The sequence below is a fragment of the Ranitomeya imitator genome, chromosome 4, assembly GCF_032444005.1.
Source record: "Ranitomeya imitator isolate aRanImi1 chromosome 4, aRanImi1.pri, whole genome shotgun sequence".
Lineage (NCBI taxonomy): Eukaryota > Metazoa > Chordata > Amphibia > Anura > Dendrobatidae > Ranitomeya > Ranitomeya imitator.
In genome coordinates, this window is record NC_091285.1 from 519,894,557 (window position 1) to 519,906,704 (window position 12,148).

Here is a 12,148-nt window from a genome sequence, read left to right on the forward strand (position 1 = left end):
GATATATAGATAGATACATAGATAGATAGATATAGATTGATAGGTGCCACAACCTATTGTGTATGTAAAATGTAAAAAAAAATATTTTAACATTAAATAATGTTAACATTCATTGGATCAATAAATTTATGCCTGAAAAATTCAACATGTGTGCTATGTACCTTTGTTGTTTTTGCGTGTTTTTTTGGGGGAGGTCTAACAGCCTCGGGCTCAGAAGACTCCTATTCACAATAAAACAATAAACAGGATTGTTATGCCTAGCTCAATACAATGGAGTTTCACACAACATGGTTTTTTAAAGTGCAAGCCTACCGACTCAGAAGAAAAAATCGCAGACACGCTGCTGCTGACATCTGTATCCGACATCTGTGTGCAACAAAACAATACATTTTTAGTACACACACATCCGACGGACATTACAGACTCCCATGATGTATACAGAGATATATAATATATAGAAATGTACTTACAATTTATAAGAGCTACGGCAAAACACTCTGTCACGTGCAGGAGACTTTGTGTGAGTGGGATATTTTAATGGCCGAAGTCACATTTCCTGTCACATGACCACATGTGACCACCCTCAAACGCTATTAAAACGTGTGGTTCTATTTGGAAATTTTTCATGATTTGCGTCTGACTGCGTTTGCCATAGCCTTCTATGGCAGAATGAACGCTTCCGTTAGTAGTGCGTTAGCTTGGCCGGACCCGAAAACGCTGCAAGCCGCGTTGAAGGTCCGTCAGAAAAAAAACGTTATGTGACAAACGCATACCAATTTAGGGATGCGTCACGATGCGTCAGACAATGCAAGTCTATGGGCGCGTTAGTATGTGCGTTACATTGCGTTTTTACTACTTAAAAACGAGTCCGTTAGACGGACACACCTAGCGCAATGTGAACCCAGCCTAAGGCTCACCAAAACACACATCTGTGTCTTAGTATTGAGACTCCTACTTTAATCTGTGTTATGTCTGCCTTTGGCTTCCAGTGCTTCTAGTACCTGCTCCATATCCATATCTACTTTCTGGTGTCTGGTCTGCCTGCGATCCCCATTGCTTCCAGTCCTTTATTCCATGTGCCTTACCTGCTGCACGCCCGTGGACCGCGTGCTCACCCGGAAGAGGGACTTGGAGAATCCACCTCACCAGGTCAGCCAGTTCATTATCATTGATGAAGAAGCTAGATATCCTCAATGTGAGCCACTCAATTAGATAAATTGATCTATGCAATTCCTTAAAATTTTGTCTGTTACGGGTACTTGAACACTGGAGTAGATGATTATCATAGGTAATGTGATGTCTTGCACAAGTGTCTCAGTTCCCAAGTTCTATTGTGATAATTAGCAAAGTGCCAAAATATTGTTTGGGGATTTTCTTTATTGATTTTCTTTCTCTGAGTCTCCTTTGATATGACAGTGCACTATCTTTCTGAAGTTCACAAAGTTGTTCAACTGGAGATAGTAATTCATACCTTAAATTTTTGTAGCGCATCATTATGGGTTAGACCGTACATTGACTCTCCGTTAAGTTCCAGGATTTCATCACCTGCAACAAAACACTTTGGAAAGTAAATCACTCTTGGACATGTCATCAGGATTGTTGTATGTCGTAACACAACTAAACCTATTAAGCTCCATTAAAAGCCGAGACCTATGTTCCATTTACACTGTATAAGTTGTGTCCGTTCCCTCATTGATATAGGTAATTCATATTTTATGTTTCCATTTGCTTTCCACTTAGGAAAAAAATATAGAAGTGGTCCACTACTTTATCACTGATGACTATCCTTGACATCGATCATCAATGTTTTGACGGGTTGGGGTCTGACACCCAGCATCCTCTCCGAACAGCTGATCCTGGTGTCAGCTGCGGCCAGGACTGCTAAATTACAGAGCTGCTCTGTCTCTGCTAAATTACAGAGCTGCTCCTTACAGAGCTGCTCTCTCTGTGCCCTTCTCGTAAAATATTGGAGATTAGTCCATCTTTATTTCATTAAAAGTCCATATCAAAATTAATAATGTGCGGGATACACAGACCAGGCAAAGCATTTCGAATGCAATCTGGTTGCAGAATGATGGTTTGCGTTTGAAATGTGTGACCTGGTCTCTGTCTCCCGCATTATACTAATTATGATATGGATTTTTAATTAAATTTAGATCGACTGATCTCCAATATTTTGCCAGAATCTGGAACCTATCCTTTTTCTTCTTCATTATCACTGCGTTTGGTCAGAACGACGTTCCCTGCACGCTGGATTCTAATCTTCTGTGGTGAACTGGCACTTTCTCCATTTTTGTTTATTGCACATCCGCCTCCTATTCAAATCAATATACAGTAAAGCGGATGTTCCGTTACTCGGCAGTGCTCTCTATCAGAAGACGGAGCAGCTCTGTAATTGGGCATTTCCTGACAGTGCCTGCCGCTGCCACCGTGCACAGCTGATCGGCGGAGGTTTCGGGTATTAGACCCCAACCGATCAGACATTGATGACCTATCCTATGGATAGGTCATCATCAATGACAAAGTAGTGGGCAACCTCTTTAAGATTTATACACCTAATCACAGTCAAACTTCAGACTCCATGCATATTATTTAATTAGAATATGGGTCAGCATTTCATTTTAACCTTATTTATTAGAACCTTGCTCAAAACTAGTAAAAGACAAGCTCTGTTTCACCCACTTTGAGCACACTTACCTTCTTGTAGCCTGCCATCAGCTGCAGCAGCTCCATCTGGAAATATGGTCTTCACGTAGATGCCCACTGGTCCGTAGATGCTATCCTTGCCTCCAACAATGCTGAAACCCAATCCCTGGCCAACGACAATGGATGCAACTTTATGTAAGTGTATAACCTGTCCAACTGTTCTTTTAAGCACCACAATATTCGACCAATGCCAATCAAAAAACTTGTTCTAACTTGAGTAAAAATGTATGAACAAATCACAATTATTGTAATGTGACCTACAGTAAGTAAGTACCAGATAACATTAGAACTCTATAGTATTAAGTAATTACATGAAATAGCTATGTCAAAAAAGTATTCAGTTGTTAAATTTCAGGGCAGCATCAGGGTTTGGTTCAACTTGAATTAGACACAATGCTAAGGTATGAAAAGGGGTTATAACATTCAACCTAGACTTGATATAACTTTGCCATTAAGCATTTTTTTTTACATTTCCGTAAGGCCATAAGAAACACATGACTATAGTAATGTGGCTGTTTTTATAGTACTGTTGATTAATATTAAAGGAGATCTGTCAGCAGGATTTCACACCCCAAACTATTTATATTCACAAGTATCTCTTTCACAGACAAGTCCAGACCACTCCTCCATTGCTGAGAAATCAGTGTCTGAATCGATACACAACTTAAGGTACCTTCACACTGAGCAACTTTAGAACGATAACGATATTGATCCATGACGTTGCAGCGTCCTGGATAGCGATATCGTTGTGTTTGACACGCAGCAGCGATCAGGATCCTGCTGTGACATCGCTGGTCGGAGCTAGAAGGCCAGAACTTTATTTAGTCGCTGAATCACCCGCTGACATCGCTGAATCGGCGTGTGTGACGCCGATCCAGCGATGTCTTCACTTGTAACCAGGGTAAACATCGGGTTACTAAGCGCAGGGCCGCGCTTAGTAACCCGATATTTACCCTGGTTACCATTGCAAATGTAACATAGTAACATAGTTAGTAAGGCCGAAAAAAGACATTTGTCCATCCAGTTCAGCCTATATTCCATCATATTAAATCCTCAGATCTGCGTCCTTCTACAGAACCTAATAATTGTATGATACAATATTGTTCTGCTCCAGGAAGACATCCAGGCCTCTCTTGAACCCAGGCAAGCAATTCCAGATTCTCACTGCCCTAACAGTAAAGAATCCTCTTCTATGTTGGTGAAAAAAACCTTCTCTCCTCCAGACGCAAAGAATGCCCCCTTGTGCCCGTCACCTTCCTTGGTATAAGCAGATCCTCCGCGAGATATTTGTATTGTCCCCTTATATACTTATACATGGTTATTAGATGGTCCCTCAGTCGTCTTTTTTCTAGACTAAATAATCCTAATTTCGCTAATCTATCTGGGTATTGTAGTTCTCCCATGCCCTTTATTAATTTTGTTGCCCTCCTTTGTACTCTCTCTAGTTCCATTATATCCTTCTTGAGCACCGGTGCCCAAAACTGGACACAGTACTCCATGTGCGGTCTAACAAGGGATTTGTACAGAGGCAGTATAATGCTCTCATCATGTGTATCCAGACCTCTTTTAATGCACCCCATGATCCTGTTTGCCTTGGCAGCTGCTGCCTGGCACTGACTGCTCCAGGTAAGTTTATCATTAACTAGGATCCCCAAGTCCTTCTCCCTGTCAGATTTACCCAGTGGTTTCCCGTTCAGTGTGTAATGGTGATATTGATTCCTTCTTCCCATGTGTATAACCTTACATTTATCATTGTTAAACCTCATCTGCCACCTTTCAGCCCAAGTTTCCAACTTATCCAGATCCATCTGTAGCAGAATACTATCTTCTCTTGTATTAACTGCTTTACATAGTTTTGTATCATCTGCAAATATCGATATTTTACTGTGTAAACCTTCTACCAGATCATTAATGAATATGTTGAAGAGAACAGGTCTCAATACCGACCCCTGCGGTACCCCACTGGTCACAGCGACCCAGTTAGAGACTATACCATTTATAACCACCCTCTGCTTTCTACCACTAAGCCAGTTACTAACCCATTTACACACATTTTCCCCCAGACCAAGCATTCTCATTTTGTGTACCAACCTCTTGTGCGGCACGGTATCAAACGCTTTGGAAAAATCGAGATATACCACGTCCAATGACTCACCGTGGTCCAGCCTATAGCTTACCTCTTCATAAAAACTGATTAGATTGGTTTGACAGGAGCGATTTCTCATAAACCCATGCTGATATGGAGTTAAACAGTTATTCTCATTGAGATAATCCAGAATAACATCCCTCAGAAACCCTTCAAATATTTTACCAACAATAGAGGTTAAACTTACTGGCCTATAATTTCCAGGTTCACTTTTAGAGCCCTTTTTGAATATTGGCACCACATTTGCTATGCGCCAGTCCTGCGGAACAGACCCCGTCACTATAGAGTCCCTAAAAATAAGAAATAATGGTTTATCTATTACATTACTTAGTTCTCTTAGTACTCGTGGGTGTATGCCATCCGGACCCGGAGAAAAAAAAAAAAAAAAAAACTTACATTCCGGTGTCTGTCGCGTCCCCCGGCATCAGCTTCCCTGCACTGTGTCAGCGCCGGCCGGCCGTAAATCAGAGCACAGCGGTGATGTCACCGCTCTGCTTTACGGTCGGCGCTTACACAGTGCAGGGAAGCCGACGCCGGGGGACGCGACAGACACCGGAATGTAAGTATGTAGTGTTTGTTTTTTTTTACATTTACAATGGTAACCAGGGTAAACATCGGGTTACTAAGCGCGGCCCTGCGCTTATTAACCCGATGTTTACCCTGGTTACCCGGGGACTTCGGCATCGTTGGTCGCTGGAGAGCTGTCTGTGTAACAGCTCTCCAGCAACCACACAACGACTAAACAGCGACGCTGCAGCGATCGGCATCGTTGTCTATAACGCTGCAGCGTCGCTTAATGTGATGGTACCTTTAAGCAGAGGAGCTATTTGTAGATCTGAAACCTCTGGCCCTATTCCTCGCCCATCACTGCCTCTTTGTGCTTTACTGACAACTCCTTTGCTTAGCATACAGGCTGTCAGTCAAGCAGGAAAATGCGGTGCTGGGCTAAGAATAGAGGCTATACTGCCCCTATTGGACAAACAATCAGTAGATTTGGTTTCCAGTACCATCTCTATGCTGACGACACCCAATTATACACTTCTTCTCCTGATATCACACCGACCGTTTTAGAAAACACCAGTGATTGTCTTATCGCTGTCTCTAACATCATGTCCTCCCTCTATCTGAAAATAAACCTGTCAAAAACTGAACTCCTCGTGTTCTCTCCCTCTACTAACCTACCTTTGCCTGACATTGCCATCTCCGTGTGCGGTTCCACCATTACTCCAAAGCAACATGCCCGCTGCCTTGGGGTCATCCTTGATTCTGACCTTTCATTCACCCCCCACATCCGATCACTGGCTCGCTCTTCTTATCTGCATCTCAAAAACATTTCTAGAATTCGCCCTTTTCTTACTTCCGACTCTGCAAAAACTCTTACTGTTTCACTTATTCATTCTCGTCTGGACTATTGTAACTCTCTACTAATTGGCCTCCCTCTTACCAAACTTTCCCCACTTCAATCTGTCCTGAATGCTGCTGCCAGGATCATATTCGTCACCAACCGTTACACCGATGCCTCTACCTTGTGCCAGTCATTACACTGGCTACCCATCCACTCCAGAATCCAGTACAAAACTTCTACCCTCATCCACAAAGCACTCCATGGCTCAGCACCACCCTACATCTCCTCCCTGGTATCAGTCTACCACCCTACCCGTGCCCTCCGCTCCGCTAATGACCTCAGGTTAGCATCCTCAATAATCAGAACCTCCCACTCCCGTCTCCAAGACTTTACACGTGCTGCGCCGATTCTTTGGAATGCACTACCTAGGTTAATACGATTAATCCTCAATCCCCACATTTTTAAGCGTACCCTAAAAACTCATTTGTTCAGACTGGCCTACCGCCTCAATGGATTAACCTAACGATCCCTGTGTGGCCTATTTATATATAAAAAAAAAAAAAAAAATCAGGTTCCTCGCATCATGTTCTCATTCACTTTATGCAGTTAATAGCCCTCTGTGTCTGTACTGCTACATACTTAGGCTGATACCTGGTTCATGCAGCTTTACATGAACACCTGAGCCTTACACTATGGCCGGTCCGAATAACTAAAGCAATTGTTATCATCCACCTCTCGTGTCTCCCCTTTTCCTCATAGTCTGTAAGCTTGCGAGCAGGGCCCTCATTCCTCCTGGTATCTGTTTTGAACTGTATTTCTGTTATGCTGTAATGTCTATTGTCTGTACAAGTCCCCTCTATAATTTGTAAAGCGCTGCGGAATATGTTGGCGCTATATAAATAAAAATTATTATTATTAATATTAATAGAGCTGGAGTGACGGAGACTTCAAATCTACCATTTGCATATCAATTCAAACCCTGATTTAATAAAGGAATGGATTGACAATGTAAAAGTATTACTGGACTTGTCTGCGAAAGAGCTACATGTGCACATAAATTGTTTGGGTGGTGAAATTCTTCTGATAGATTCAACACACTGTGCTAAATATAAGCGCTTGTTCAAATGACTATATTTTCAGTCCAAGTGCTGTCCATGAAAAATATGTACTGCGCTCGGCCCAATATTATTCAATGGGGTGCTGAAGAGAAGCCATTCATTGACAGAATTTGCGTGCAAAAAATTAATCGCAGCATGCACTAGTTTCTCCCGTAAATCAGATGAGATTTGCCCATTCATGGCTATGGGTGCATGAAAAAAATTGAATAACATACACAGCCACAGTATAGCATCCACTTTTTAAGGGTGCCTTCCAATTCTGTAACATAGAAAACTGTAAATGGCCTTGTAAATGATAAAAGCTGCTTCTATAAAAAAAAATGGATGCACACAGATGACAAGTAATAAAAAAAATGATCCCAGTTTTCTGGATGAAACTCTGAATGAATTTTTTAGACACGTGTGTGAACCTACCAGTCTCACATACATGTTCTAAGGCCCCTGGTGAGATTACGCACAGCTTTGGCGAGTCCCATTCATTCTGCCACTGGGTGATGAGAATTGGGTTCCCATTCCCTAAGTAGCTAAATTGCTAAAATTAAATTGGAAGGGTAAAGACCCAATGGTGGTAAAAAAGGCATTGGGGAGTCTGGGTGGCAGTCATAACAGTGGGGGGCAGGTGGGATTAAAATCATTGTCATGGGGCTGCATGTCTTCTCTACAAGTTACTTTGTAATACAATCTAGCCGGAGTACAAGCTTTGTGTAATTATGAATTAATAATCGATTTAACCTATCAATGACATTACATTTTATACATACGGTAATATTATTAGCATTTGTCAGAAATCTCTATAAATAACAAGTATGTTCCAGTGCATAATAACGAGAATCATCTCACCTTGCCTTGGCCCTTCATTAAGATTATATTGGAAATGACAGAAGCGTGTGAGGAACTTCTCATACTCATTAACTGTGCTGAACTCAGCGACCTTGATGAGCGGGAAACACCCTGCAAGTGTGGAGGATTTAATAAGACATTATTGAGGTGATTTGTCGTCATGTTAATGTGATGTACGGTGAAAATAGATCTGACACTAGAGAGTGAGTGTGAAGATCATCTGACAGTAAAGCCAGTGTGTATGTTATTGGGTCAAGGACCTGCAGTATTCAATTTACCATTACATTTCCTAATATAAAGTTTCCTCTATTAAGAACATAAATAGATTAGTGTCCATAAGAAGACATGGATGAACGTGCCGTGCACAGATTAGTCTCCCAGCTCTCAAAACATGACTTAGTTGTGGAAAGGAGACAAATCTGCATACTGTATATCCATCAGAATCAGCCTATTTGTAGGACTTGATCTATTTCTTTATGATTTTAAAGGTTTTTCTCTACAGTATATCAACCCCTTACCAAAGCAGACAACTTTCATTTCTGCATTTTATTTTTTTCCTCCTGTCTACCAAGAGCCAGAACATGTTCAATTTTCCTTCCACATAGCCACATGGGGGTTGGTTTTTTTGAGGGGAGAGTTATTCTTTTCGATGAGATCATTGATTTTACCATAGAATGTTCTTGTTTATGGGAACAAAAATTACATGTGCCATGAAATTGCAAAATAAGGCTACTTTCACACATCAGGTTTTCAGTGTCAGGTTAAATCCGGCGAATGTTGGAAAATTGGATCCGGCGCAGATTGTGAAAAACTGATGCGACGGATCCTTTTTTATACGGATCCGACTATCCTATCTAGATTATTGGATAAAAAAAAAAAATTTGGAGCATGCTCAGTTTAAAAAACCGGATCAGGCCGCCAGATCCACCTTTTTCCGGATCCGGCACCTTCCGGCTCCCATAGGCTTCCATTCTAGCAAACAGCTTCAGGCTTTTTCACCGGAGACAAAAAACGTTGCTGTGGACGTTTTTTCAAGAAACTGGAAGCGGCAGATTGGCCAGATCTGGCGAAAACCGGACAAAATGCAATGTCATCCGGTGCAATCCGGCACTAATACAAGTCTATGGGGAAAAAAACCTGATCCGGCGGAAACATTGCTGTTGTTAGAGGCAAATCCTGGTTGTGTATCAAAGCCATTGTTTGCTGGGAATGTGTTGGGCACAGTCTCTTAGCTTGCTCTATACTTGTCCTGTACATTTATGGTACATGTTGGGAAGGAGTTAAAGAGTATATACCAAGATTAGAAGTTACTGCCTGTTCATAGGATAGGGGATAACGTTCTAATCGTGGGGGATACAACTGCGTGGATCCCCACTATATAAAAAATGCAGCTCTGAATGGAGCAGAGGCCAAGCATACGCTATGTATACTCCATTCATTCTTAATGGTAGTGCCGGAGACAGCTGAGTATAGCGCTATGCTATCTTAAAAATGAATGGACTGGGTATTTCCACTTGATTTAGATGGGGCTATTCAGAACTTCATTTTTGGGATTGTAGGCATTCCAGCAGTTGGACCTTCAGAGGTTGGAAAGTTATACCTATCCTATGGATAGGGGGTAACTTCTAATCTTGGCACGCAAGTAAGTTTCTACCTGAACAGATGCTGTAGGACAGTCGAATTGCTGAGACAAAGACTTCCGGTTGCTGCATAAGTTGGCTGACTGTCTCTCTCTATAGAGTGAGGGTTTCTTAATTGCAGAAGGGTCAATTTCACCAATCCAATAAGGGTTCACACCTAATACAGAAATGAGAAAATGATGACAAATAGCATATGGTAGCATAGTAATAATACTGGATAATGTATAATGATAGGCTATATACTGTACATGCTGAATACACACTGAGCATGTAAGAGTTAAGAAAATCTCCAGCAAGGAAACTAAAGTGCTGCAGTCTGGAGACCATGTGGAAAAATATGGGAAAAATCCAGCATGGTAAGTATACAATTAGAAGACTTTACTGTTTAAAAGTTGTACCAGTGTCCATGGGTAAGAGAAAATATGCAAATCTCTGCAAACGCATTTTGGAATTTAATCCTTATTCATTGCATACGGCATTAACAATGTCTGGCTTTATATGCAATATCCTATGTAGTCATGTGGAAAAAAGCCTCAAACCCCAAGACAATTAGATCTTAACTATACAGAACGGTTTTTAAAGTTTGTATAACACACATCAAATAATTATTAGTGTACAATAAGATTAGTAATATGGTCAGAATATTATAATATCAAAAATCCGTATGTGGCACCCCAGGAATCCGGATGCCACAGTGATATTGCCTGCCTCCTGGGGAGGGTGATGCCATGCCTGGAAGCGAGAAGGAATCCCCTTAGCAGGTAACACTAGCATACAACTCTTTCCTGACTCCAGGCCAGAAGGGGGGAGCTCTAAACCCAGTTTCAAGGTAGTTTCCCTATAAGTTCAGGTCTGGAGGAGTTAGAGTCCGTCTGTGTGAGATAGTGAAGGGAGAAGAAGCAAAGGAGAAAGAAACTGGGAGTGGAGCTGCGATTGAGATCACCCCCAGGATTAAGCGCAAGAAACTGGACACCGGGGTCCGAGGTTGTGTGGGAAATGTATGCCACACAGCTGAAACCAGAGGGCAAGAGATTGCAGGTCTCCTGGCCACAGCTGACACCTGAAGGCACAGCAGCAGATTATAGCCCGAAGTCACCACGAGAGAGGGACACCTGTAAAAAGGCCCGAGCTGCCTGCCATGCGGGTAGTGTTCCACCTGAGGGAGAGATTGAGAGAGGGACATGAGGAAAGCTAAGGCATCAAGAACCTAGAATTCAGCGCAGAAAGGAAGGCTTCCAACCCCACCTGGCTAGGGGGATTCCGAATTGTTTCCAGGCTGCCCAGAATTCAAAGATCACCTGTAACCTGTGCCCTGAACTGGAATTTCACCAGTAAAAGGTAAAGAGACTGCAAATCCTGTGTCCTCCAATTGTTTCCTGCACCCCAACATCTACAACCCTTCATAGACTGTCCTGGTAGCTCTGGGGCCTCCGCTCCCCATGTGGGGAGCAAAACCATCTAAGCTGCATTACCATCGGCCCCAGGAGATCCCTTTAAGCAACGTCGGCCATCCCTGGCCGAGTTCCACAGATGGCGTCACGAACATTACATTAGACTTTATTTGCCACTACAGTTTATCCCCTTTAATTGGACGCCCAGGGCCACGGACGGGGTCACTGCCGCTGTGACTAACCCTTTAAGAACTTATCCGACCCGGTACCGAGTATCCCATGGTCCTAGCGGGTGCCCCACGTACATCTCAACTTTGTATAATGAATTTCAATTTCAGCCATGTTCCCTAACAATGATCTCATCTATCATCATTGACATTATAAGATTATGTCTCCTGAAATGACGGATACTATATATATATATTAGTTTTTTCATTCTACATACCTTTTATTATGTTCATTATGCATGTCTTCATTTTTTAGTTATTTGCTACACAGGGTTTAAAATTACAGATCTATTTTTTGCCCTGATTGACAGGTGGAACTTTGCAGGCGGGGTCATTATTAGGGAACATGAGTGGAAAATTTAACCGTGAGCACTACTAGAGAAGGGGTGCTAAGGACAGGTTCCCAAACCATATAGATTAATAGTAAGAGACCTAGCACTCAACTTTAGGAAAGATGCAGCAGGAAAAATTTATTGTAGTAAATACAGGAAAACGTTTCAGGCAATTGTGACCTTCATCAGTTAATATATATCAAAATTAGTTCAGCGTGGTTGTTGTAGGCAAACCTGCTATAAGCAAATAGGAAGATTCCTGGAGCTGCAGTGCTCCCCGACGCGGCATCTACCGCTTGACAAAGTGGAGCTTACTATTTGCCACATGGGTATTTTTTGCCTTTCTCTAGATCAACATGTTAGGGCATGTTAGGTTAGGCTATGGGTTTAACTAGATGGACTT

The 12,148-nt window shown here is 42.1% G+C and overlaps 1 protein-coding gene across 1 annotated transcript in view; it reads right to left on the minus strand.

Moving 5' to 3' along the window:
• IL16 (interleukin 16) overlaps positions 1–12,148 on the minus strand; it is a 194,894-nt gene that overhangs the window by 95,106 nt on the left and 87,640 nt on the right. Inside the window, exons 5-8 of the mRNA XM_069766113.1 lie at positions 9,810–9,952; positions 8,156–8,266; positions 2,698–2,812; positions 1,472–1,545 (exon numbers count right to left, since the gene is read on the minus strand). Of these exons, the coding sequence (XP_069622214.1) occupies positions 1,472–1,545; positions 2,698–2,812; positions 8,156–8,266; positions 9,810–9,952 (443 nt within the window). The remainder of the gene's footprint in view (positions 1–1,471; positions 1,546–2,697; positions 2,813–8,155; positions 8,267–9,809; positions 9,953–12,148) is intronic.